The 24,127-nt window shown below is 36.2% G+C and overlaps 4 protein-coding genes across 4 annotated transcripts; all 4 read right to left on the minus strand.

Annotated features, from left to right (window-relative positions):
• Positions 1-303: 303 nt before the first annotated feature.
• LOC103424054 (stress-response A/B barrel domain-containing protein At5g22580-like) lies at positions 304-965 on the minus strand. Its single transcript, XM_070819567.1, has 2 exons — positions 814-965; positions 304-547 (listed from the first exon to the last, which is right to left on the minus strand). Exons 1-2 carry the CDS (start codon positions 963-965, stop codon positions 304-306), a joined length of 396 nt encoding a protein of 131 aa, XP_070675668.1.
• A 4,007-nt stretch (positions 966-4,972) lies between these two features.
• IPT (tRNA dimethylallyltransferase 2) lies at positions 4,973-11,794 on the minus strand. Its single transcript, XM_008362142.4, has 10 exons — positions 11,374-11,794; positions 11,184-11,263; positions 10,188-10,256; positions 8,547-8,619; positions 8,263-8,384; positions 7,508-7,582; positions 6,627-7,046; positions 6,012-6,087; positions 5,721-5,884; positions 4,973-5,574 (listed from the first exon to the last, which is right to left on the minus strand). Exons 1-10 carry the CDS (start codon positions 11,600-11,602, stop codon positions 5,422-5,424), a joined length of 1,461 nt encoding a protein of 486 aa, XP_008360364.3. The 5' UTR covers positions 11,603-11,794; the 3' UTR covers positions 4,973-5,421.
• Positions 11,795-12,918: 1,124 nt separating this feature from the next.
• Positions 12,919-14,340, minus strand: LOC103424343 (two-component response regulator ARR17-like). The gene is made up of 5 exons (XM_008362435.4): positions 14,193-14,340; positions 13,713-13,789; positions 13,529-13,606; positions 13,177-13,247; positions 12,919-13,048 (listed from the first exon to the last, which is right to left on the minus strand). Exons 1-5 carry the CDS (start codon positions 14,338-14,340, stop codon positions 12,919-12,921), a joined length of 504 nt encoding a protein of 167 aa, XP_008360657.3.
• Positions 14,341-16,512: 2,172 nt separating this feature from the next.
• LOC103424074 (uncharacterized) lies at positions 16,513-18,067 on the minus strand. The gene is made up of 4 exons (XM_008362151.4): positions 17,666-18,067; positions 17,205-17,315; positions 16,894-16,974; positions 16,513-16,803 (listed from the first exon to the last, which is right to left on the minus strand). Exons 1-4 carry the CDS (start codon positions 17,915-17,917, stop codon positions 16,729-16,731), a joined length of 519 nt encoding a protein of 172 aa, XP_008360373.1. The 5' UTR covers positions 17,918-18,067; the 3' UTR covers positions 16,513-16,728.
• Between the last annotated feature and the right edge of the window lie 6,060 nt (positions 18,068-24,127).

The following is a 24,127-nucleotide window of genomic DNA, read 5'->3' on the forward strand; positions in this document are numbered from 1 at the left end:
AGAGATAAGCATGTACACCCGATTTTAGCTAAGTTTATCTCTTTTTCAAAACGATGTTAAGTGTAATAATAAACAAAATCCCTTCAGTTAAGCTACATGTCCATTCGTGAATCCTCAGGTGAGGCAAAATGACCATAACATAGTTTCACACAAGTTGAAATTACATTAAAAACCATTGACATCGCCATAATTAAACAGAACCCATAATTTAATAGAAAAAAAAACTAAAAACTACACGCAAGCAGAAGCAGCATACTTCATCATATTCCGTTCCATTGGGTACATAGTTTTGCAATTTTTAAGTTACTTCTGATCATTCAGGGTAGCTGGTGGTTCCTCCGCCGGTGCCTTGGGTGGTGGCTTGACAAGAGTAGCCGGGAAATCAAGCAGCACAATCTTTTCTAGAACTGTTGAAAATGTTGCTGAAAATTCTTGATGTTTAGGGTGGCCAACAAACACAGTATAATCTTCCTTCTTGTCGAATGTCGTCAAGAAGGCATGGGTAAACCCTTGCCTAAGCATCTCTGGGCTTTCCAAGTCCTGTCCCCTAAGAGAAAGAATAAAGCACACCGGCGAGGATCGAACATATGTTCGCGATCAGTAACATTGTTTTGTCAAGTGACTTTTAATGATCTTATTTTACAGTTATAAAGCATCATATAATTTATTGTTTTGATTTTAAATGGGGTGCCCATGGGGAAAAAACTGTTTTGCTTTTAGTTTATGTGTGGGAATGTTCACTTAAATGACAGCCTGACAACATAAACGTATTAAATATCAAATATTTAATAAGAAAAGTAGAGAATTAATTACCATTCAAAGGACTTAACAGCATCAATCTCAGCGACCATTTTCTCCAGATCTTTCAAAATCCCCTCCACCACGACATCTTCCTTGAACTTAACAATCACCAAATGCTTGAACTCCCCCATAATATTTTTTGCTAGTTCTACTGCACTGCCCATGAAGCTGAAAAATGAGTCCCCGGAGTCCACAATTTATAATACCCTACATAACCGTTGTTTGTGTGTCAACCTCCACAGTCCTATTCCTACCTGTCCACTGTCACACCCAATGACCCTGTTTGGAGGATATCAATCAGGCTTCATTCTTGGGACAACAATATCTCTTACCCAATATTTCTATGGGGCTATAGTCCCACTAGTCAGCAACCTAGTCGCTTAACCTCACAGTATAATTTTGTCCAGTTCTATTGTCACAACTTTGCTTTTGCGCATGAATATGATGATTGTGTTCCTTTATGCCCATTTTGTTTGAAATTGCACGACTCTTGTGGGACTTGGTATGTTGAGGGACTATTATCACTTTGCAGAACTACTGTGACTATTCTAAAATGTATATTAAACATCATTATTTCCTCCTTGTAAGGTATATTTTTATACATAATATATATATGTATATATATTTCCTAGTTCTATATTTCATTTTTTTTCTTACTGCTGGACTTTTCTCCATGTCCTAGCCATATGCTCCAGGGTGTATTATTGGAACCTAATATGCATGGATGATATGTCACATACTCATCTTTAAGGAATCCTATAAAGGTGATATAAAGTGTATTTGTCAATCCAATGAATGATTAATTCTTATATCTAGATACAATTTTCGGGAAAATGAAAAGGAGGGGTATTGTAATACGGTGACGTTGTAGTTTTCTCTGCATTCAAATCATGTGCAATTGTGTGGGTTATATAAAAAATTGTAAGTTAAAAAAGTCGTTGGGCTTATTGCAAGTGGCTGACAAACACGTCAGCGCTAGGTCCTCGCAACTGACATTTTGTTGCGTGGCATGTGGTGCATGCATCGGAACGTTGTGCGTGGGCACAAATTTGTTGCGTCCACGCTCACCGATGAGACTCACCTTTATCCCAAGCTCAATTTATGGGAAGAATCTTGGCCGAAACGAATTTTTTTCCTCTAAGGATAATTTTAGCCCAATTATTAAAATGGTTTGGGGGCCGACCATTCGAGGTTTGGAGAAATTTTTTTCCAAATTCCCGGAACACCATCTCAACATTTTACCGCTAATGTACTAGAAACATCGAAAAAATCTTATTAAGATTAGAGAAGTGTTTTGTGATAGTTTAGAGGTAATGATTCCTTTTCAATTATATTAAAGGCTTTAGTGTAGTACACATAGGGTGCGTTTGGTACGTGGGACGGGACGGGACGGAACGGGACGAGGCGTTCCGTCCCGCGTTTGGTACGCCAAAAATGGGTGGAACGGGCTGTTCCACGGAACAGATTTTGGGTGTTTTTGCGTCCCACCTCCCCCCCTGGAACGGGTTTGTTCCACGTCTGTGGAACACACTGTTTTACCATTTTAAGACAAATATACCCCATGTATTTTTCAAAAATTACACATTCGTTCCGTCCCGTCCCGTCCCGTCCCGTCCCGTCCCGTTCCGTCCCGTCTCGTCCCGTCCCGTTCCGTCCTGTCTGCGTACCAAACGCACCCCCGATTAAGAGCATTTGAAGAATAATAAATTCTTTAATGTTACTTTGACGTTGGAACATTTATCTCGAAACTTGTCTTAAGACCATAATATCAAACATTTGTCTTGACCCATTTCAGATTTTTCCAACCCTTAATCATTTGCATTTGGCATTGTCTATGATCGTTCATATGCATTATATCTGTGTAATTAATTGGATGACTATTTATGAACTTTTGTTGTGATTAATGTAGCAGTTGGCTCTACCTTATTTTTCCAACATACATTCATTCCGGAAAATAATGCTGTTTTCTTTAATGGATGGATGCATAAGGCCACTGGGGACGGATACACTCAATTTTTTGACATAAATGTACATGTAGATTACATGTTTATCAATTAATGATAAAAGGACTACGCGGTGAAGCTACTAGATGGTCTCCAATAAAATAAAATAAAAAACAAACAAAAACAAAAAACATCCCACGTTCCCTACTCTGCATCCACTCTTTTAACATGTGGTGGCGTGCAAATCAAATATTAAGACTTGATCTCGTAATTATTGAGTCCACACTACCCTCCCCATGTCTAAGGTATTGCATAATTACTTCATTAATTTGTTTTACCCCATGTAACGCTTTCAAATTCATTACTTCAATGGCGCAACTAAGAATTGTCAGGGCGGTTTTGTTCAAAGTTAACTTAATTTACACTATTTACTATGTAAAACTACTAATTTACCCTTCAAAGTTAACCAAGTTAACTCTATACGTTATTTCTTTATAGAAAACTATCAATCTACCCTTCAAGGTGTATCATATGTAATTAATGAGTGTTCATTTAAGTATACAACAAGTCCCTAATAATTTATTGTAAAAAATGAAATGCAAAATGAAAGTTATCTATTTTCTATCTAAGTGGGTCGTAACGTAGGCGGTCTAAGCGGACATCTTAGCAAGTCTAGATGTTTTTTCTTAATTTTCAAACTCCTAGGCATTAATCGGGATGGTGGTCAGCCACCTAACACCTAGGCGGTGCTAAGCGAGAATTTTTATAATAATGTTGAGGTGATAATTCAGAAATTAAATTGACAGTTCACCATATTACATTCTTAAAATAGATCATAATTTCCAAATTTTCATATCATCAGACCAAAAAGATAGCTTCCATTTTGATTGAACAAAAGTAGAAGTAGAGGCAGCCCCTCGTGCATGGCTAGTCTTTAAAGGAAATCAGCTGCCTTGCTTTCTTTGTTGAACAACTGCTCCTTTTGAACAGAAAAGGAGGGCAAATGCATTCCAGACTGTCTGCACCACCGACACTGTAATGACCATTACCTACTATAACTATAAAGTTATAGGTTTCTTAGCTTCAATAATTTTCGGCCCGCTGTGATCACCATTCAACAGGTCATGGTTTTTTTCTGTGTTTTTATTTATGTTGTTTCTTACGTTTCATAATTTAGATTCCTGCACCGCAAATTCAAGATCTCTGCATCGCACATTCCGAAATTAAAGTGTGGAGTGTTTTAGATCTACAGAGTATTGCTCAAAGCATGCCGCAAAAGTGACCATATCACATATACCAACTGTAACTTTGCCTGCAAGGATAGGTGTGACTTGCTTGCATTGAAACACACCATGGAAGAACGAGCCACCCTCGAGCAACGGTCGGCCGCACATATTGCACGGCCTGGTACATCGATGTCTAGCCAATCATCTGCTCCTATCTTGAAGCGTGGCAGACCCATTGGTTTAAAGAATTCACAACTCAGGAAAAAGAAAACCACGACAGACACTAATGAACCTGGTTCAAATCCTACCATCACTAAATTGTCCATTCTAACGCATGAGGTTATTTTAGATTATGGAAGTGTCCTAGAAGAGAGGAATCCTCCTACCATGGGTTTTACCATAACTAGGTTTTGTGAGGTTTACTTCTATATGCATTATTCTGCTAGTTTTGAGACTCATTAGCTAATTGTGCCGACTAATTGAGACGACTTCATCAACTTGGTCTACATCATCGATGAAGATCTGATAGGACAACCACTTGAGTATTTACACACTCAAGGAGTACTGTGATATTAATTACAGTACATGTGTGATTGTGTAAATTATAAGTAAATTGTCTATAGGATTCCTACGTAATATAGAAGATCTTATTCCTCTAGATATTTGTTACTTGCAAGGCAAGTAGGCTTACTAAGTTTACTACAAATGAAGGCACGTAGTGATGGGAAACATCATCACAAAAATTACGTAACCCTCTTTGTTCTCTCTGCCGACGCTCTCTCTCTCTCTCTCCTCCCCACTCCCTTTTCAGTAAAATAGGTCACAACAATATATTTTTATGTGTAAGAACATTTTATACATATATCAATATATAGTGACCCACTAAGAGATCGTATTCTACAAGAACTTCCTAACGGTTTTCCACATTTTTAGTCATGATCAAATCTAACAACTAAAATACTTTCTACGTAGCAAATGTTATTCTGTAACAACCACTCAACATAGACAATGATCAAAACTTTTAATAATAACGGGTGATATAAAAATTTTGATTTACCCACTTCCTCTCTCTCCAGTGTCTCCACACTCTTCTCTCTGCATCTCTCTCCACTCTCCTACAGTAACTCACATCACTAACTTTTATCTCTGCATCTCTCTCTACTCTCCTCAGTAACTCGCATGCATAACTGCAATAGTCCTCATGGAGGCCTTCTTATTTCCACCTCATAAACTCCTAATCCATCTAATTTCCCTTAAACCCTAGCAAGGTTGAGTTGTAATTTCACCTTCTGGACTCCACCTTTCTTCCTCGAGGATTCGATTCTTCTGAACTCAATTGCATCGAGATAGTTCAGCGTTTGCGCTGGCATAGTGACACAAATGAGAAACCATAATATAGGCCTTCATTTTCTTTTCCTCCCCTTTATGTCGAAAACTAGGTGAACAACTCTTTAACTACGATCTATATGTTGAGGCAGCTGATGCTGCTCCGGTGAGAGAAACCCTTGAGACTTTTTAAGCTGACAAACTCGTTTGCGATGGACACGACCCTGCCTGTGTTGTTCCCACTCGTGTGCTCCCCTCAGGATCTTGTCACCACAGGCCTAGCAATGGAAAGTCATTTGCACACCAACTTAGCCCAAGTCAACTAAACGACGCATCTATATAAGCACCACAAATAAACTACAATGCGGGATGGAGAAATTAAGCAAACAAAAACAGTGCCCCTGGGCAGTCAACCAGTCCTAACCTTGCATGTATACTGAGTCCACAAGTCCCGCTGCATCGTATTCACTCCAGTGGTATCTGGGGTATCTGAATCAGGAACCAAACTTGAATCCTGATTGAGGAAAGATCTAATCATTTCCACAGCAGGTCCTACCACTTCTGTAGCCCATGTATTATCCGCTTTGCCTATATGTATCAGAAACGAGAAAAGAAAAAAAACGAGTAGAAGAACATTACGCCAAGTCCCACTGAAAAACAAGAGAAACAAACGAATAAAAAGAAACTAGGAAAAAGATAAGACACAGAAGCATACAGGATATGGATTCTGTTGCATCCAGTAAATGTATGTTCCATCCAAACAGTGTCTTCAGTCTATTTATCCTTCGTTTCTGTGAAACAATATAATTGCATTACAAATGTTCTCACTTTTGCTTTCGAAACAGTTTAAGATTGTAGATATATAATCATTCAGAATATAGATTAGCTAAATGAAATATAGAGTGGGGTCCTCCCTTCACCGCCCCCATGGAGATGGTCTACAGGGTTCGTTGCCAATACGCTCCATAAAATGTTTGAGGGAGGAAAGAAATTCAATCAAGAGGAAAGACCTTTGAAGTGCAAGGGATAACGTACACCTCAAACAATCTAGAATTGGTTGTTAAAACACTCTCACAATATCAAGGGCATCATATTCATTAAAGGATTTCCACCGATGAATAACAGCAGAAAAAGTGATCAGATAAATAAGTTCTGTTCATAACTTGGGGAGTATTTTTATGAAAATGTACACTGGCCAGAAGTTATGAGAGTTAAGTCAGACTACCAGAGGCATGCTTCTATGGTGCAAACAAACATTAAAAAAGTGAGAAAAATATCACCAGAAATTCATGCATAAAGAATTCAGGTAAATGTGACAAAATCAATTTACCTGACGACGAACTAGTCTTCGGGTGTTCATTTTCATTTTATCAATAGCTTCTTTTAACACAATTTTGGGTTGGCTGTCACTGAAGGACTTCAAGATTTCCCTCATGTTCTCCATCAATTTCTTATCAGCCAGGTCTACTGATTTCAAGGACGTGGACTTATCTATCAAATGATTTCCTTCATCACTGGATTCAACAATGTAAGCTCTCAAAAAGTTTTCAAACTCCCGAACCCCAATGGCCTGCCGCAAACCACGAGTATAATCTGCATTTGGGTTGAAAATTTCATCGACTTCATTAAGCAACCCAGCGTCTATCATGCAATCTACTCTTTGGTCCACATATTGGTCCAGCACAGGGAGGGAAGCATCCACACATATAAAACGGCAATTGTATCTGAAATTATCAACTCGCCCCCAGTTCTGCCAGCCACATGCAAAAATTAAAGATCATGTTGTTTTCATCTTATTAATTTTATTCTATATAAAATATGTAAGGAACATAGGGAAGTCCAATCTCATCAAAGCAATTACACTTCCAACTTCAAGTGTGGAAAGAAAGTGAATTTTTATAAAAAACAAAAAAAAATAAAAATAAAAAGAAGAGGAAAGCTAATATATGAGCAACCAGGAACTTGGAAGTTGTACACAAAATAAAGGGCAACAGAAATGGTCCATTATGCTCAAGCTAGAATAATATCTCATTATCTTTAAAAAATGTCGAAAGAAAATCATAATGCATTGATTAATGAAGATGTCCTATGATCTGAGGTAAAAAAATAGCTCCTCCGTGAAGGAAACAGATATATGTATCACATTGCATATAACTAGAATACTGAATACCACAGAATATATGAAAAAATAGGAAAACAAAGCTTACGCACTTTGGCAGCATTTCCCTGAAGAAGTTGGCTAGGAAGAACACCATGGTGAGCATACAGACTAAGGTACTGACTAATCTGCAAAAGATTCAACATAAGATGTGGAACTGAAATACACCTGTTCTGCCACAGGGTATCAGATACACGATACTTAAGAATAAACACCACATAAAAGCAATTGAAAAATGTATGTTTGCATGACTCATTGCATCGAATATGGGACTCTTAAATAAGACTTTAGGACAAATAAAAGAATTTCTACTGGAGTGTAAAATAATTTATAACATTTATCCCAAAGTATAAATTTGAGAATATAAAAAGAAAAAATAAAACTAACAATCCTAAAATTCTGGACATGTAACGAAGTAATTGTTTCAAAAACAATCTAATTTGAAGGCACCTGTACTTCCCTATTTGATCATCTATTGAATAAAATCCTCGTATGAAAATAAGGTTGACAATTGGAGTCACCCTAAAGACATGAAAATAATCTAAATTTGACTATCATAACAATGGTTCTAGGAAAAATGGTAAACTGTGTCTCAAATCTGCAAAATGTGGCATATCCTTAGAGCTTGAATGGTTACCATGAGTATTTCTTATTTTTTTTTGGAAGAAAAAAATAATGCCTGCAGTAGAAGGACTAACCCATTATTTCTTTCACCGTAAGGATACTAGATTACCTAGTAAAAGATTTTAAAATCATCACATACTATATATTCAGCAAGACGACAGTACATATTATGCCACAAACTTACTTTTCTATGGTTCTTTGGATGGATTCTGTTTGCTGCAACTGGATCAATGGCTTTAAGATAGTCATAGTCATAACTGGAATTGTCTACTTCAATAACCAGCTCAGCCTGTGGTTGTCCATCTCCTGGGAGCAAAACAAGAGATAAATAAAATAAAAGGTCAATATAAGTGTATATTTTCCTGTATAACCCATTTCCTTAGAAAAGCAAATATATAATAAATAAATAAATATGAGATTTTCTTAATGGTGAAAATACAATTTTGAAGTACAAAAGTTGCTATTTACCTGGATAATCACCTAAACAGCATTCATCAATATCTTCTACTGTTTCGTCTAAAAGGAATGGACTAACAAGAGCCTGGAATTGTAATATGAAAACAGAAAACAAGACAAAAAGCAGAACAAGTGAGCTGGGAAACACATAAGTTAAATGTTAAAATTTTGATTCATTATTTTAAAAGAAATTCCATGTCACCACTGAGATTAGTCCACCATAAATTACACACTCATAAGGTCACACAACCCTTCTCTTCATGTGGAAAAGCAAGTGGTCAGTGCTTAAGCCCCGTTTGGTTCCAGAAAAGTAATCAGTGTTCAGCTTTCATTTTCACTATTAACTAAACAAGGATCTATTGGGAAACATGTTGGAACTCTTATCAAGAGGGATTCTGGCTTATTTTATGAAGCCAGCTACCAACAAATACCTGTGCAGCACCAGCTCAAAGTCGAAGACATGGCCCGCCCTAAATACTTTGTGCATGGCCTTGACTGTTGCATCATCATCAAAATCCTGAGAACCATGTTCAGGAAATCTGGAAAGATTCAGATGTGCAAGGCCGTCACTAATTATAATTTTGGGTGGAAGAAGTGAAGGTCTTGTGCTTTGTGTGATAATAGAAGATTGGTTTTTAACTGTTTATCAAACCGATTAAGTTGAGGGACTTTGTTTTGGTGTTGGCAAACATTTTTCAGAAATCAAAAATAAAAAAGGATGCTATTATTAGCACTTCAAAAAACTAATTGCGCACTCCACATAAGTGTATTTTTCTTTCTAAATATAGAAAGTTTGGAGTGCACAACGAGTTTTTTGGAGTGCCAATAACAGCACCCATTAAAAGAAATTTGAAAGCCAAAATTTGTAAAAATCCGTAATAAAGTCATCTATATTGTGAACATATAAGATATATAGTATTACAAGTTCTAGCACTTACTCTACTTAGCATGGTATAGTTATTGAAACCCCTTCACTTATGTTTGACTCATAATTAGCACAGAGTTCTTATATTAATTTTAGAAAAATTCTGAAATCGTTTACAATAAGTATATGATTCTATTGGTCTAGTAATCGTTGAAGTGTACTTAAAAACCGAATTTTGGTTCGGTAATAGATAGCCATTTACAAAAAATATGTTTTGGTTTGAATACCAAAAGCCAAGCAAAACCAAACCAACTAATTGACCTAGTCCTTGGAGAAAACAAGAAGAATATGGTAAGAATGATGATGATGATGAGCGAACATGTTATTCTACCAATCAGCAGCTCTTTTAAAAATTTCAGAAACAACAAATGAAGGCAGTTTTGGTTCACTCTTCTGGATAATGAAAACGGATTTCACCCTATGAACCAAACGAGGCCTTAGCTTTCTCTGCGTTGTATCAATTTTTAATTCTTGAATTCCTGAGTATACTTCTTGGGTCTACAATTGGCATTTTTCAAAAATAGGATAGTAAACTTCAGATCAGGCCAAATGTCGGTATACTCTAGAATAAAGAATATGCACCAAAGAGATGGCTGCAACCATATTTTGCGCCAATCAACTAAAAGTCTTGAACCTAACAAAAATTGAATATTATCGTGAGCACGATCTATTTACAATAAAAATAGCCATAAAGTACTAGTCACTGACAAAATGAAACAGTTCTCTACCTGGATATAGTAATTGGTACCACCAACTATGACCGGCAAGCAGTTGCGAGATAATATGTCATTGATGAGCTGTAAACCCATATGCGGAGTTGGTTTAAACAAATACAGACAGAAATATAAATGAATATTTGAAACATGAAAATAGAACCGAAAGAGTGCAATGAAACAGAAAACACAGGATGGTACAACGAAATCCAAAAAGAAATTCAACATGGTATCCAACAATCAAAGAAATTCAACATGTAATCAAACAATCAGAATCTGCTTTTGCAGTTCTTTCAAAGAGGAAAAAACTGACCACAGTCAGATATAATCCATATCCTTGGACAGTAGGTTCCTAGCGAAAATAAAGTCTTGGATATTGAAAATTTAGACCATTTGCTAAGTCAAAGAAAATGGACATGATGAACTTAACCAACCCAGAATCACTATATTCAAAGAAAACAGCTCAAAATGACCTAAAGTTGGTCTGCGCATAAGTTTGGAAAGATTGGATTCTACGAGATTGGGTTCTAATAACTATTCGTGCAGTGTTTTTTATTTAACTTTCATGCGATTCATGATTAAGACATAATATCATAATATCAAAACAATAAACCAACTGGAACTTAACAACACAATGTAGACAAAACCAAACCTACATTGTAGACTTCCTAGAAAGTACTCGTAGCTCACAACCCAGTTGGTACCTCGCACCTAACACAAAATATCAACTCTTTCCTCTCCTTCCTGGATCTTAGGGACCACGGAATTGTTCTAAAGAAATCTCCAACACTACACTAATAGCAAGAACCAATGTCAATCCTTCAGCAACATAAATTTGGCAAGTGCCTTGATTTCGAATGAAAACCAATCTTCTGGCAAAGACACCTTTTTCATCAAGATTGGACTCTAAAGTGTAACAATTTATTACATACAACGGGTATCTAAATACACATGCATGAAACAACAGCAAAAACCACCATAAATACAAAAACCAGAATTGGATTTGCTTACAGGAATGGCAGAGTCCCGAAACTCTTTCGCTGTGAACTCAACATTCGGGCTTACAGTTCCCAGCAGATGATGAGCCACTCCTACATTTTATATGCACCAACCCATTTCCACAATCAAAATTCCCAATTCAAATTTAGTTTCTTTTTCAAAAACAAGATAAAAAAGTGAGTGGGTGGAAGACGGTGAGGACCTTTTTGTTCGTGCAGAGGGACCTTGTTGGTGAGAACATCCAAGCCACTGTAGACCTGCATAGAATCAGCGTTGATGACCTCCACGGGGAAGTGGGATGCCAAATCAATGGCCAGCTTTGACTTCCCTGAGCCTGTGGGTCCCATTATCACCACCACCTTCGGCTTCTCTTCAATGGGTTCATGGTTTTGGGGTCTCTGGGTTTCAATGGCAGCGTCACTGCTTTCCATCTCTCCCTCTTCTCTCCGTCTTCCCAGACATCGCCCTCCGCAGTCAGGTGCAAACAAATTTAGACCATTTTGAGTCTTGACTCTGGAATAGTAGAATTGCTTTTGGGCCCAACTCTAATTTCAAATATTCCAAAATTTACCCCTATTTTTGTAACCATCCCGGAAAGATTTTGAACCAGTGATTTTCAGTGTGGAAGGACTTGAAAAACAAAACTTATCTCCACTTATATACTGTGGTGCACCGTTCTGTTTTTTAGACACATTGAAAAATCTCTCTTATGAAAAACGAGACAGTACATCACATATTATTATCTAATGTAGGAACATTTGAGCAAAAAAATTTCTCCAACTGAATAATAACATGTAGTGTATCACCACGTGTTTTAGCCACACTAAAAAACCTCTTACCGTTCAATCTTATTTATATTACAATTCATCACATCATACACTACGCTACATAAAACAACATTAATATAACAAGAGTAAAGTTGCATTTAACACATAGCCGATCAAATCAAACAAAACAGTTTAAAAGCCGATTCGAACAGATTTATTTTGGTTTGATTTGGTTTTGATACTTCTGAACTTGACCAAACTAAACCTTACTGACCATATATTTTTAATTATTTATTTTATTTACTTTTACATGTCAACATATTATGAGTTATTTGAAGTCTTACAATACAAATATTATAAGTGTCACCATAATTTAAGTTTAATGACGGTTAACAGTTTAGAAAATTTGTTTGCTACATGAGATTTTATTTAATTGAAACTTAGTCCTTGTTAACTTGACAAACTTAAATCTTTTCATCAATGTGTGAGATGTGTGGTTGCTCATCAAATTAAAACTCTTGAAATTTGACTGTTTTCATTAATGTGTTGGAAAACAAAACCGTTTAACAATGATTTGGTTCGATTTCAACCGTTGTGTTGGTCAAAACCAAACCAAACTGAATTGTTGAAAGCTAGTTGGTTCACTTATATTTTTGGTATAGAACAAAACTAAACCAAACCGTGTCTATTGTCTACCCTTGCATATATACGTTGATCTCAAGTTGTGTGACATGTTAAGAATTGCCGGCCCAACCAGAAAAAGATTGGCTTTACTTTTGTACAGTAGGGGATGATCGAAATCGAGAGCACGAGTGCAGAGATGAATACTCTATGTTAAGATGGTACTGAAGGAGGCAGGAAGGCAGCTGCAAGCCATGACAGAGTTGCATTGCATCTAATAACAAGTTTAAACTAAGCCTTCTGACATTCTTTTCTTGTATAAAAAATCTCTGTAATTTGTATGGCGAAATATAATATCATCATCTTCCCAAACAAATTCTCCCTTCGTCATTAGGGTTTCGAAACTCGCTTAAATGACATTTCAGTTTCTTGACATCTGCTTGCCGGAGCGGCTTCAGCAAGAACTCCTCAGCCCCTTCCTCAAGGCACCTATGATCTCACATGGAAAATTTTAAAGGATCAATAAACTTGATATTCCCTGAGATATTTTGTTCTATAAAAAAACAAGAAAGAACAAGAGAGAAAAAAATATGAGATTTCTAGTGCAAGTGGCTTACTTCTCGATTCGACTAGGAATGTTCTCAGATGATACAACAACTACTGGTATCTCCTTCCCTTTTGGCGATTCCTGTTTGATTACAAGGACATATTGGCAGGGTTAGATTAGTTTTATTATTATTAAGAGGATGAGTAAATGGTCGAAACTATTACAATAATTTAAGGAATAAAGAGTTTCGAACTCGAGACATATGGGTGGAAACTTAACACCATATCCACTAGGATATTAGACCACATGCAAAAATCGACCAGTTTTCTATTTATGCAATATCTGGTTCTAATTTCTAATTGTATGGAAGATTTTCATTGCAATTAGATTTAATCCTAATTAAATTTAAGAATTAACATTACCTTAACTCTTTTTAGTAGCTCATACCCTGTCATTCCCGGCATACAGTAATCAGTGATTATCATGTTTACGTTTGAAACCTGCAACATATAATATCAATTCCCAATATGTAAAAATTGAAAAATAAAATAAAAAGTAAAGGTATCTGAGATTGATAAAAATTGTACATGAATTTAATTGACTTACGGTGTTGGCGAAGTTCTGTTGCCCATCTGCCAAACCCAACAGCTCCAGTGCTCCATGTCCATCCTCTGCAGTAGTCACTGCCATCAGAGGAACCCAAATATTGCTAAAATTGTTAATGCTCGTATAAAATAAAAAATAGATCTTCTAGAAAATAATATGGCAAAGTTCAGATCGTATCTCAAACAATACTCGTTAGTTTGATTTAAAGTATTTATCCATGCGCCCAAGATTCTAAATTAAACCCGCTAACCTACTAAATTGTTCCCAAATTTGTCACCTTGATCAACCATTAACATAGACTCATATTAACTTAAAGAAGGTATCCCTTTTGTGAGTTTAAAATGTTGTGGTATAATTCTCTATGAATGCAAAGAGTCATATACATATATATATATACACACACACACACAAAATTATATATAAACTGTAAAATAGTTTGATGAAAAAAAGGTTATGAAAGGGCAGATGATGGTAGTTTACCTTTGCATGCAGACTTGATGAGTAACTTCTCAATGATTTTACGGTCCACAAAACTATCATCAACAGCCAAAACATGTGGTACTTTTTCATGTTCAAAATCCAACCCCATTGATGCCGCAGAAGATGAAGAAGAAGATGCAGCGGCCATCTCGAAGATCTCTCAATTCAATCTCAAAACCTGCCCGTGAAATTAACCCCGACTCGAAAAACAAACGATGCACTAGTACTATAGCAGAATAACATTGTTTGGGTGCATTTATATGGCAAAAGGAGGCATACAAAATCAGGGAAATATCAAATTGTCACAGATATTTAGTCATCTTTTTAGGTGTTTGTGATATGATACGATATCAACAACGAAGGAAGGAGTTTAGTTATAATCCTTTTGAGATTCACTGCTTATTCGAGTTTATGCTGATAATCCACTCCAGCTCATCCAGATTTTCCACACACAAAAAAAAGAAAAAAAAATATATATATATTTAATCTAAAGTTTGGGATTTTATATCCTAAATTACACTCAATATGTATATTGAGGAGAGAAAACGAGGATTCATTGCCCTTATGTTAATCGTGGTACGCAGAGGAAAAATCCACAAGGATACTGAGAGATCTAGCATCATTAATTAATTATTAATCCTAGTCTTTTCCTGGCGAAGTTAGGACCAAAATTAGGGTCCAAGCAAGAGAAAAATAAAATCAAGCAAAATTTTAAATTAGAAAACAAAGACATTATTCTTTTAGACTTTAATTAGCACAATGTGATGGATTTTAGGCAAAAAATAGATATAAAACGAGATGTTCATAAGCCTAAAAGACGGAAATGAATCATCGCGAAAAAACATATGGTTGTTCGGTCAATTTGTTTTTTGAACTTGTACTCTATTACCAATATTTTACCTCCTGAACTTCATATTTTAGCTAACTTTACCCTTGATACATGACCAAAAATTTCCCTAAACAATTGTAATGGTCAATTTAGGCACAATCCATTCAATTCTTTTTGTTAAAATTGATACATTTTAAGGGAGTACATCTAACAAATAAAATTACTAAAGAAAAATAATAATTAGGGTTCCGAGTCAGACATAAAATTGAATGAAATGTGGGCAAACATAATAGTAGGGGAAAATTGATTACTTACAAGTTTTAGGAGCAAATCGGCAATTAGGTACAAGATTAGGAGCAAATTAGGAAAATAGTAAAAAAAAATAGTTAACAATTTTTCCTAGAACAATTATCAAACCCAATTGTTCGGTTTCACTTGGGGTTTTGGTCGACCAAATCGTTCTTGTAAAAGGTTCAACTGCAATTTGGATGTATAAATAATTGAACCAAACCGGACCATGACAATTCCTACAAATTACAATAAAAATGATGTTCCTTGAGCATGGCTGTCATGAGGGAATGCATGGAAAGAGGCTGAGGATGGGTAAGGACTTAATCAAGAGAATTCTGCCAACAGGCGTGTGGGATTGATGTTGCTGGGGAAAGCCACTGTATGGTTTCATCTTCGTTTGTGTTTGATGTACGATTATTTTCATATTGCAAGCATCAAACATGACAAACGATCGATGATGATCCTATGTTCTCCAATGGGGCAGGAGAAAAAAACATCACAGGACAAAAGCAGGTTAATAACATGATTCTGAATTCCGTCGGCAACATCAAAATCGGAACAAAAGGGGTGTATGTATCCTTCTTCACTATCTTCAACTAACCAATTTGTTTCTCATTAGTTTGGAAAATGTTGTTTAGCTTCTCAATTTATTTCGTCCGCAACATCAAATACGCTTCATTCAACTGTTAATAAGGAAATCTAGGATAGCTTCAGATTTGTAATCAGCTTTAAGTATCAACAGTTTTCTCTTAAGCTAACAATCTCTTAATTATTTTGTTTCTTAACTAGCTGCTGTTTACCCTGCTCCTACTGCTCTCTTCTTTCTAATGATAGAGCAAACGAATGGTGGAAAAAGAGCTACAAATAGGTTAGTATAACAAGGGCAATAGAGGACCAACCAACTTCTAGTCTCATAGTACTTCTCTTCCCAATGTCGGCAGAGGTCCGAAGTTTGAATTCCATCTCCCACAATATCACTTGTATAAAGAAGAAAAAACATGGCCAGAGACAGAAGAGCGACAGAACTGCATGGATCATATTAGTCACGTTGGTTTTGGCTATGCTTAGTTGCAGAAAACTGAAGTTTTTTGTTTTTTGAAACAACATCCGGTAAGATACCAATATTCTTGATGAAACATCACTTTTGTGATTAAGATGAATGGCTGAAAAATTAGCATAAGCAGACAAGGAAAACCTCCCTTTTCAATCCACAATTTGATTTAGCAGACAGACATTTCTCATAATTCTATGGCAAGCAACATCGTTGGGGGTACTTCTGTCCATAACAGAGAACCATTCTTGATAATAACCGGTGAAACGAAGAGACAGAAATCATAATTTGTATCAGAATGTAAGCACAAAGATCCTAATTACAGCACACATGCACAGTCCATCTTAATGCTTAATCAGCATATCTTAACGCAGATTTTCAACATGTTTGTTCAGCTCCTCCAGCTTCTTTATCCTCATTCTCTCACTTTCACCCACAAGCTGATATAAAGCACGCAGATAAGCAATTAATTGATGTATGGTAACAGTAACAGTCATTAGAAATTAATTTATGAAGAATGAAATGCTCACCTCCATCAATTTGGAAACTAGTTGAGATTTCTCTCTGCTCTTCTCGTTTAAAGCCTCGAGAGCTTCCTTGTATTCTTTCTCCTGTGACCATTGAACATTATATAGAAACATGAAAGGACTTAGTCTTGCATAAGTAATCTCATTCGGACGTGTTCAACATAATACCCCAAACAAAGTTGTGTCATACGATGAGGAAAAAGTAAAATGCAACCACAGAATCAGAATCTCCATTTTCTTCTTTAACATTAGTTTTTTTTTCCGTACTGTATAAGCAGCTGGAAGAACAAGTAAAATTGTCACAAAGTTTTTACCTTCCTCTGGCAGCTCTGACCTAGCGGCTTTAACTCTTTGTTAATGATGTCTATCCTCTTGCGAATAATTGCAACTTCCTTTCTCATTGGATCTATCAGCGTTTCAAGCTCCTATAAGATAGATATAATAGTTTTGAAGCAACCTCTATATGTCATGATCAACTAGTTTGAGATGAACAAATTAATAAATTGAGAAAGATCATAACATTACATTCTCGAACAATCTATGTTCATTGCTTGGAAGTGGAGAAGATAGAACTTGTAATTCACAAGGTAAACCATTTTATCGATGTCCCCAGAGGGACGCAAGGTAAACCATTTGAATTCTAGTTAGTTATACAGTTCAAAAAATTTCATTTCAGTCATTAAATGGATCATTCTGAGAAAAAAAAATTCTTTTAATTTAAAACCATAACTTTAGTTTATATAAGATTCAGTGGCAATTGTAATTCATCACTTACTTCCTGAATCTCAGACAAGCGCTTAGTTGCTTCCTCGACGCGTCCCAGCTGAGCCTGAACCTTGTCTTTCACCTCCAACTTCTTCCTCTCAATCTCTTCCTCCTTTGCCCTGAACAAAGCCAATGCAGACCTTGACATCTCTTCTTCCTTGTCATCAGCTACCGGACTCCCATTGTAACTGACGATACCGGAGTTCTTCACTAGCTGCACCTGCAATTGCTGCTGCTCCCACATCTGTTTCGGCGTCGCCATTGGTTCCTCTGCAGCTGCAACACCCTTACTTCTCTCCCTCTTTTTTTTTTTTTTTTTTCTCTCTGTCTTTTTCTCTTCAAATGATTGCTATCTTTCTCTCCTGTTGGAGTTGGTTCGAGCAAAGCTGGCTTTAAAGGTATCCAAACCCCCCAACTTACTTTACAACATGAATTATTACAATGACCTCAAATGACCATAATGCCTACCTTATAATCATAAAAGTTAAAGAGCGGATTTACCTTTGTTGAACGAAGACTTACTACTTATTAACCTCTAATCTTCTTTCCACCTTTACTCAAAACCCTACTTGATAACACCATCTAAATCCTTGCAGTGAATAAAATTGTACTGTAGGAAAATTATGCCTAAGGCATCATATTGTTCTTACCCACGAGCTACAGTTTTTACTTTTAGAGGACATGTTATTAACGTCAAAAATATTTATATGATGCTCTAGCTAGCCTGTCTACGCTCAGGTCTGCAACACTAATTCTTTTTCAATAGGAAAACTATTTGTAGTGTACCATATTGTTCTTAACTACACACTACACTCATCACTTTTATAGAGCGTTGTTATTAGTAGTCCAATATATTTAGGAGTAAAATTCTCCTCTCCTATTTTCATCCACTTGCCTCCCCTTCTCTCACAGATTGCTTTTATCATCTGCTATAGCTAATTTGATTTTACTCATGTCGCAATCACAAATTCACTTTCAATAAATAAACTATAATATTCATGTTTTGGTAAGGCAGCTATTTTCTTAAGTTGGTATACTGGCAGCTTCAGCTAACCAACTTCAGTTCTCATTCCTTTATGTATAAAATTACAAATTGTATATATTTCTGCTAATATTATATTGGCCAACTGCCCACTTCTTTACGTACGAAGAAATGCAGTATAGTGTATGTAAGAAGAGAGTTACTAAATTATTACGGCTATTTATAGTAATACTAAAAATGATTTCCTTGTACTAGATATGATTTGAATAAGTGAAAATTGGTTGAAGGGTCTAAAGTATTATTTGTAATTATTATTTGTCTCTCAAGAGTGGTGCTTGGGGTGGAAGTATTGTTTTGAGGAGTAGGCTGTAAGGTCTCACCTACGCCCACACAGCAAAAACTGATGAGAAGCCTTAGGGGACAAGACAGATTAGGAGAGATTCCGAGCAGCTAAGCTGTAGTTAATTATCCTTCCAGCTTGGGCATACAAGAAAGAACAAAGTCATTTGCAACTGCTAATTATATTAAGATTTAGTTGAGGTGAAACAAGAATGTTTAGAAAAACTACACATAATACGTTTGGTGTACTGCGTCAAACTGATAAGAATATGCGAAACCATTATTATATGATTAATTCTCGCACGATTGTTAACAGAGCCTGATACAGTATATTACAAGTGTAAAAGTTTGTTAAGAAAATTTGATTGTGAATTTGTAATTATCATTCTTGGTTTCCAACTTGATTCTGAAGAGGCATTTCCAGGCACATATATCTGATCTTGCTTTAAATTTCAAAGAGGATAAATTTAAATTTAAAGCATTTCCACTGTTTTTTTATCCCATGGTTAGTAGGTAGGATTTGGGACCATTATGATGAACACTTGGGTGTGAGTACACGTCATGCTGAAGACTTTCCGTCGGACATTTCCATGGTGATGAACTGCTGATTGTTAATTAAATCAAATATTATCAAACCTTTTCTTCTTTTGTTTTCTACACATGTGGACTATATGATTAGTAGTAGAAGATCAACTTTTATGGTTTTTAAAATGTTTTGAGTCAATCTAGCAATATTGTGTAATACTGAAAATACTATCAGGTGACATGATCAATTAACTTAAAATAATATTATATAGACATATATTGTTATAAAATATAAACTTAGTGTCAATTCATGTTATAACATATGGATTAGTTAACGTAAACCGATGAGTATTTGGTGGTAGCGGGACTAAAGTTTGAACTTTGGCAAAATGTCTGCTCGTATTGGCTGGTGATTTTCTTGCTGCTTCCCATTAAGAATACAAAATAAGCTCTTTTTTGCCGGGACAGGGTGATAGTGAGCAGTTGAACCCAGCAAGGTCCAAATGGACTGCAGGTGTACCCAACACAAGAGAAAGTGGAACCTGCTCCATGGCCACCTTTTATTTTATTTTTCATTAATGGAAATTTCAAATACGGAAAATTTTCCAATATTGCCAACATGATGATAGAATTAATCAAAATCTAGTTACTGGTGAACTAGATGTTTTATGCCATTAATTCAATTTAATTAAAAAAATTGATGATCACTGTACTAAAATTCAAATTGAAATAGAGTTCAACATCAAATCTTAAAAGTTAATTTGGATTTCTTAAGATACATTCAATTTGCTATGTATTGTCTATGAAGAAAAAAATTGTGTTATATGTATTTTGTTTGAAACATTCATTTCAATTTAGGGTTAAAGAGGTTAAACTGCCTTAAATATCTACTAGAAACCATATTGTATGGTTAGAATAATACTTGGTTACTCAACAATGAGGATGAATCCCTTCTCAAAAGGATTCATAGCCAATTCACAAAATTTTGTATTTATGATCGATATCGTAAATTTATCAATCATTTTGTGAAGATCTATCTCTGTAAAAAAATCAATAAAATGTGAGATTGTTTGATCATCAAACTGTATAAAAACAGATGGACAAATTCAGTTAAAGCATTACGGAAACAACCATAGTTTTGATTTATTTTTTGCAAAAATGATTTTTACATAGTGATTTATAATATTAAAGATACCCCTTATAACCATTAACTTTCGTACATTGGTCACATAGATTTTAAGTCCCAACAACTCCTCGTCCTTTGAGTAGCCAAATTAATTTTGTATTGCATATTCTATAGTATTACTGCAACTGGTCCCTAAAGTTGACTCAAGTCATTAAAATGGTCTCTCACTTTCAAAATCAATTAATTTTCACCGGCAAGCAGCTCCCATATGGTCGAACCCGTGCTAACTACAACATCCAGAAAGAGCATGATAAGGATCTGCAGAGGAGTTACTGAACCTTGTTTGATGTCTTTGGCTCACAAGTACAAACAGGACAAAGAAATATGGCAATGGTCCCTCAATTTTAACCAAATTGGAGTAATGACCCCTCAACTAAAAATCTATGACCATTGATCCTTAACTCATCAAAATATGTAGCTTTGGTCCTTTTCGTCAACTTCGTTAAAACTTCCGTCAAAATTAGTCACGTGCCACGCACGTTAGGTCAAAATCAAGGGCCAAATATGGGAAACTAAATGAAAAAATTATAGAAATTGTCCATCAACTTTAACCCAATTGGAGAAATAATCCCTCAACTTTAACCCAATTGGAGCAATGGTCCCTCAATTTTAACCCAATTGTAGCAATAATTCTTTCAACATGACTCGTTTTGATGGAAGTTCTAACAGAGTTGAAAAAAATGACCATAAATGCACATTTTAAGGAGTTAAATGACCATTGGTCATGGATTTTTAATTAAGTGACCATTGCTCAAATTGACCATTGCTACAATTTCCTCTTACATTTAAGGGCAGTGAATAGCAGGAAGAACAAGGACAAGTAGGGGTGGGCACTTAAAACCGAAAATCGAAATCGAGACACCAACCAAATCTGACCACACCAAATGGCTTGTCTTTGCGGTTTTGAAACCGAACCATAAAATAGGAAACGGTTTGGTTTCGGTTTTGGCTTTTGAAAACCTCACCAAAACCGAAATCGAACCGCACCATAAATATTAATAAGCATTTAATTAAATGTCCATATTAGATGTCATGTTTTAATAGGTTGTTTGTTATATTCCATACATTTAGTATGAATCCAACCACACTAGAATATCATCAGTCATCACTTTCTTTCTCTTCGACATAATATCACCACTCATGAGTAGGGGTGGGCACTTGAATGCATTGTCCTACATTGAATATGTGACCAACGGGTAAATGTTCCACACAAAGAACGTTGAGAAATCGAAATTGTAAGGGAAATAATGCACAGCTTCCTCAGAGATTTGAGGGTGCAACCATGCAAGTCTGTTTGCTGGGCAATTATAATATACATCTGCCATGAGTCCATGACATTGGATCATTGATACATGTTATCTACTGCACTAAATATGCATGTAAAGTTGCAAATTGTTCATGCATTTCATCTTCCCTAGCCTTAAAATTTTTGTGTGGCAATTGGTACCTAGCTAGCTAATAAGGTTGCCTTGTGAGGACTTTTTACTGGTTTTTAATGAGGGATTAGTTTCATTTTATACACTAATTATGACATTTTGTAGCGGTTCGATTAGCTAGTGCTTATGTTTAATTTGCACCCTTTAGGAGCACTCTGTATGATGTCTAGATTGGGAAATGCTTATATGTTCTAATGTATGATGTCTTTCATTTCAAGTTCTGATTTATGATCTTACTAGAAACTACTTTTCTTCTAGATAAGTTTTTTTTTTTTTTAAAGTTCTTTGTTGATTGCATTCATGTAAAGCTAACAAACGTCTTTTGTATTTTAAGTTGTCTATTTTTTTCCTTAAAAACCGAACCAAAACCGTTTGAAACCGCACCAAACTGAACCAAACGATTTGATTTCATTTCGGTTTTGGTTTCAAAACTACACCAAGCAAAACCGCAAAAAGTTTCAGTTTCATTCAAAACCGCACAGAATTGTACCCACCCATAAGGACAAGCATATGAACCAATATCCTCTTGCATTTAAGGGCAGTGAACAGCAGGAAGAACAAGGAGAAGCATATGAACCAATACTTGATGAAGCATATGAACCAATGAACCAATACTTGATGAAGCAAATGAACCAACATTCTTACTCTTTCGAACTCTAGACGCCGCTGCTCCCATTCGCCAATTCCAACGAGCAGAAAATATAACAGATTTTGACGGCAAGGACTACATTGATGTCCGGGACTTAATATGAGAGACGGCATTAATCGATTTTGAAAGTGGAAATGTTATAACTGATCAACTTGATTAGATATAAGTTCCATCAGCATCAGGACAACACAAAATCTTTGTTTGGAATTTAAGTTGACCCAATAGATTATGCGACAGAGAACTGCAAGTTGATTTCATACACAATTCCCCTTGGTCGAGGACCTCGGCCGGAGATGTGTAGACGTTCCGGGGACAGGGTTCACTGACAAATACACCTACCCTTTATACAGCTAAAAACCAGAAAGAGTAATACACTTTGTTGATGCACAAAACCGGAGGTCTTGGTACAACGTAAATCCGACCGTGAATCTGCAGAAATGTAAATAACAGAAGATGTATCGTGGTTCACCCCAAGGTTTGGGCTACGTCCATACTGATTGTATTATATTTCTCTGAGAGGATAGAGAGGATAGAGAGGGAGAGGGTGAGAGCTTCTGAGAGCTTCTGAGGGTGAGAGAGGGGATCTCAGGCCTAGGAATTGGCATCCCCTAATTGTGAGGGTGAGGGGTCCTTTTATAGAATAAGGACTCCTCACTTATTACATATTTGTCCCCTCCTTTATTACATAATTACATTTAAGTCCCTCGAGTATTTGTACGAGATCTAAATACGAGGCCCTAAATATGGTATAAACAGTAGTCCCCCAAGTCTTCAGTCAAAAGAGTCTTTTGGCTGGAGACTTGAAATTCAGTCCATGTGTGGGCCGAAGTAACTAGATGTTGTCTTGAACTGATGCTCAATATGAGGCAGTGCTCAATCTGAAATGATGCTCAACTAGAAGTAGCACACGCTGCGAGGTTGCTCAGCTCGGGGCTTATATTGCCTTGATTGGCTCGGCTTGCAGTGTTTGAAGGTGAGGGAGTCCCTTTTATAGAATAAGGGCTCGCTCCTCAATACAGGAATGATGGGCTAGAGTTGATGCTCTCTAATGATGGTGAGGGAGTCCCTTTTATAGAATAAGAGCTCGTTCCTCGATACATAAATGATGGGCTAGAGTTGATGCTCGCGACGAGGCGGTTGCTCAGCTGGCGGCGTTGCTCTCTAATGATGGTGAGGGAGTCCCTTTTATAAAATAAGGGCTCGCTCCTCAGTACATGAATAATGGGCTAGAGTTGATGCTGCTCTAATGATGGTGAGGGAGTCCCTTTTATAAAATAAGGGATCGCTTCTCAATACATAAATAATGGGCTAGAGTCCCCCAAGTATTTTTCATGAGGCCCAGTTGAGGCCCAATA

The sequence above is a fragment of the Malus domestica genome, chromosome 03 (genome assembly GCF_042453785.1).
Source record: "Malus domestica chromosome 03, GDT2T_hap1".
Taxonomy (NCBI): domain Eukaryota; kingdom Viridiplantae; phylum Streptophyta; class Magnoliopsida; order Rosales; family Rosaceae; genus Malus; species Malus domestica.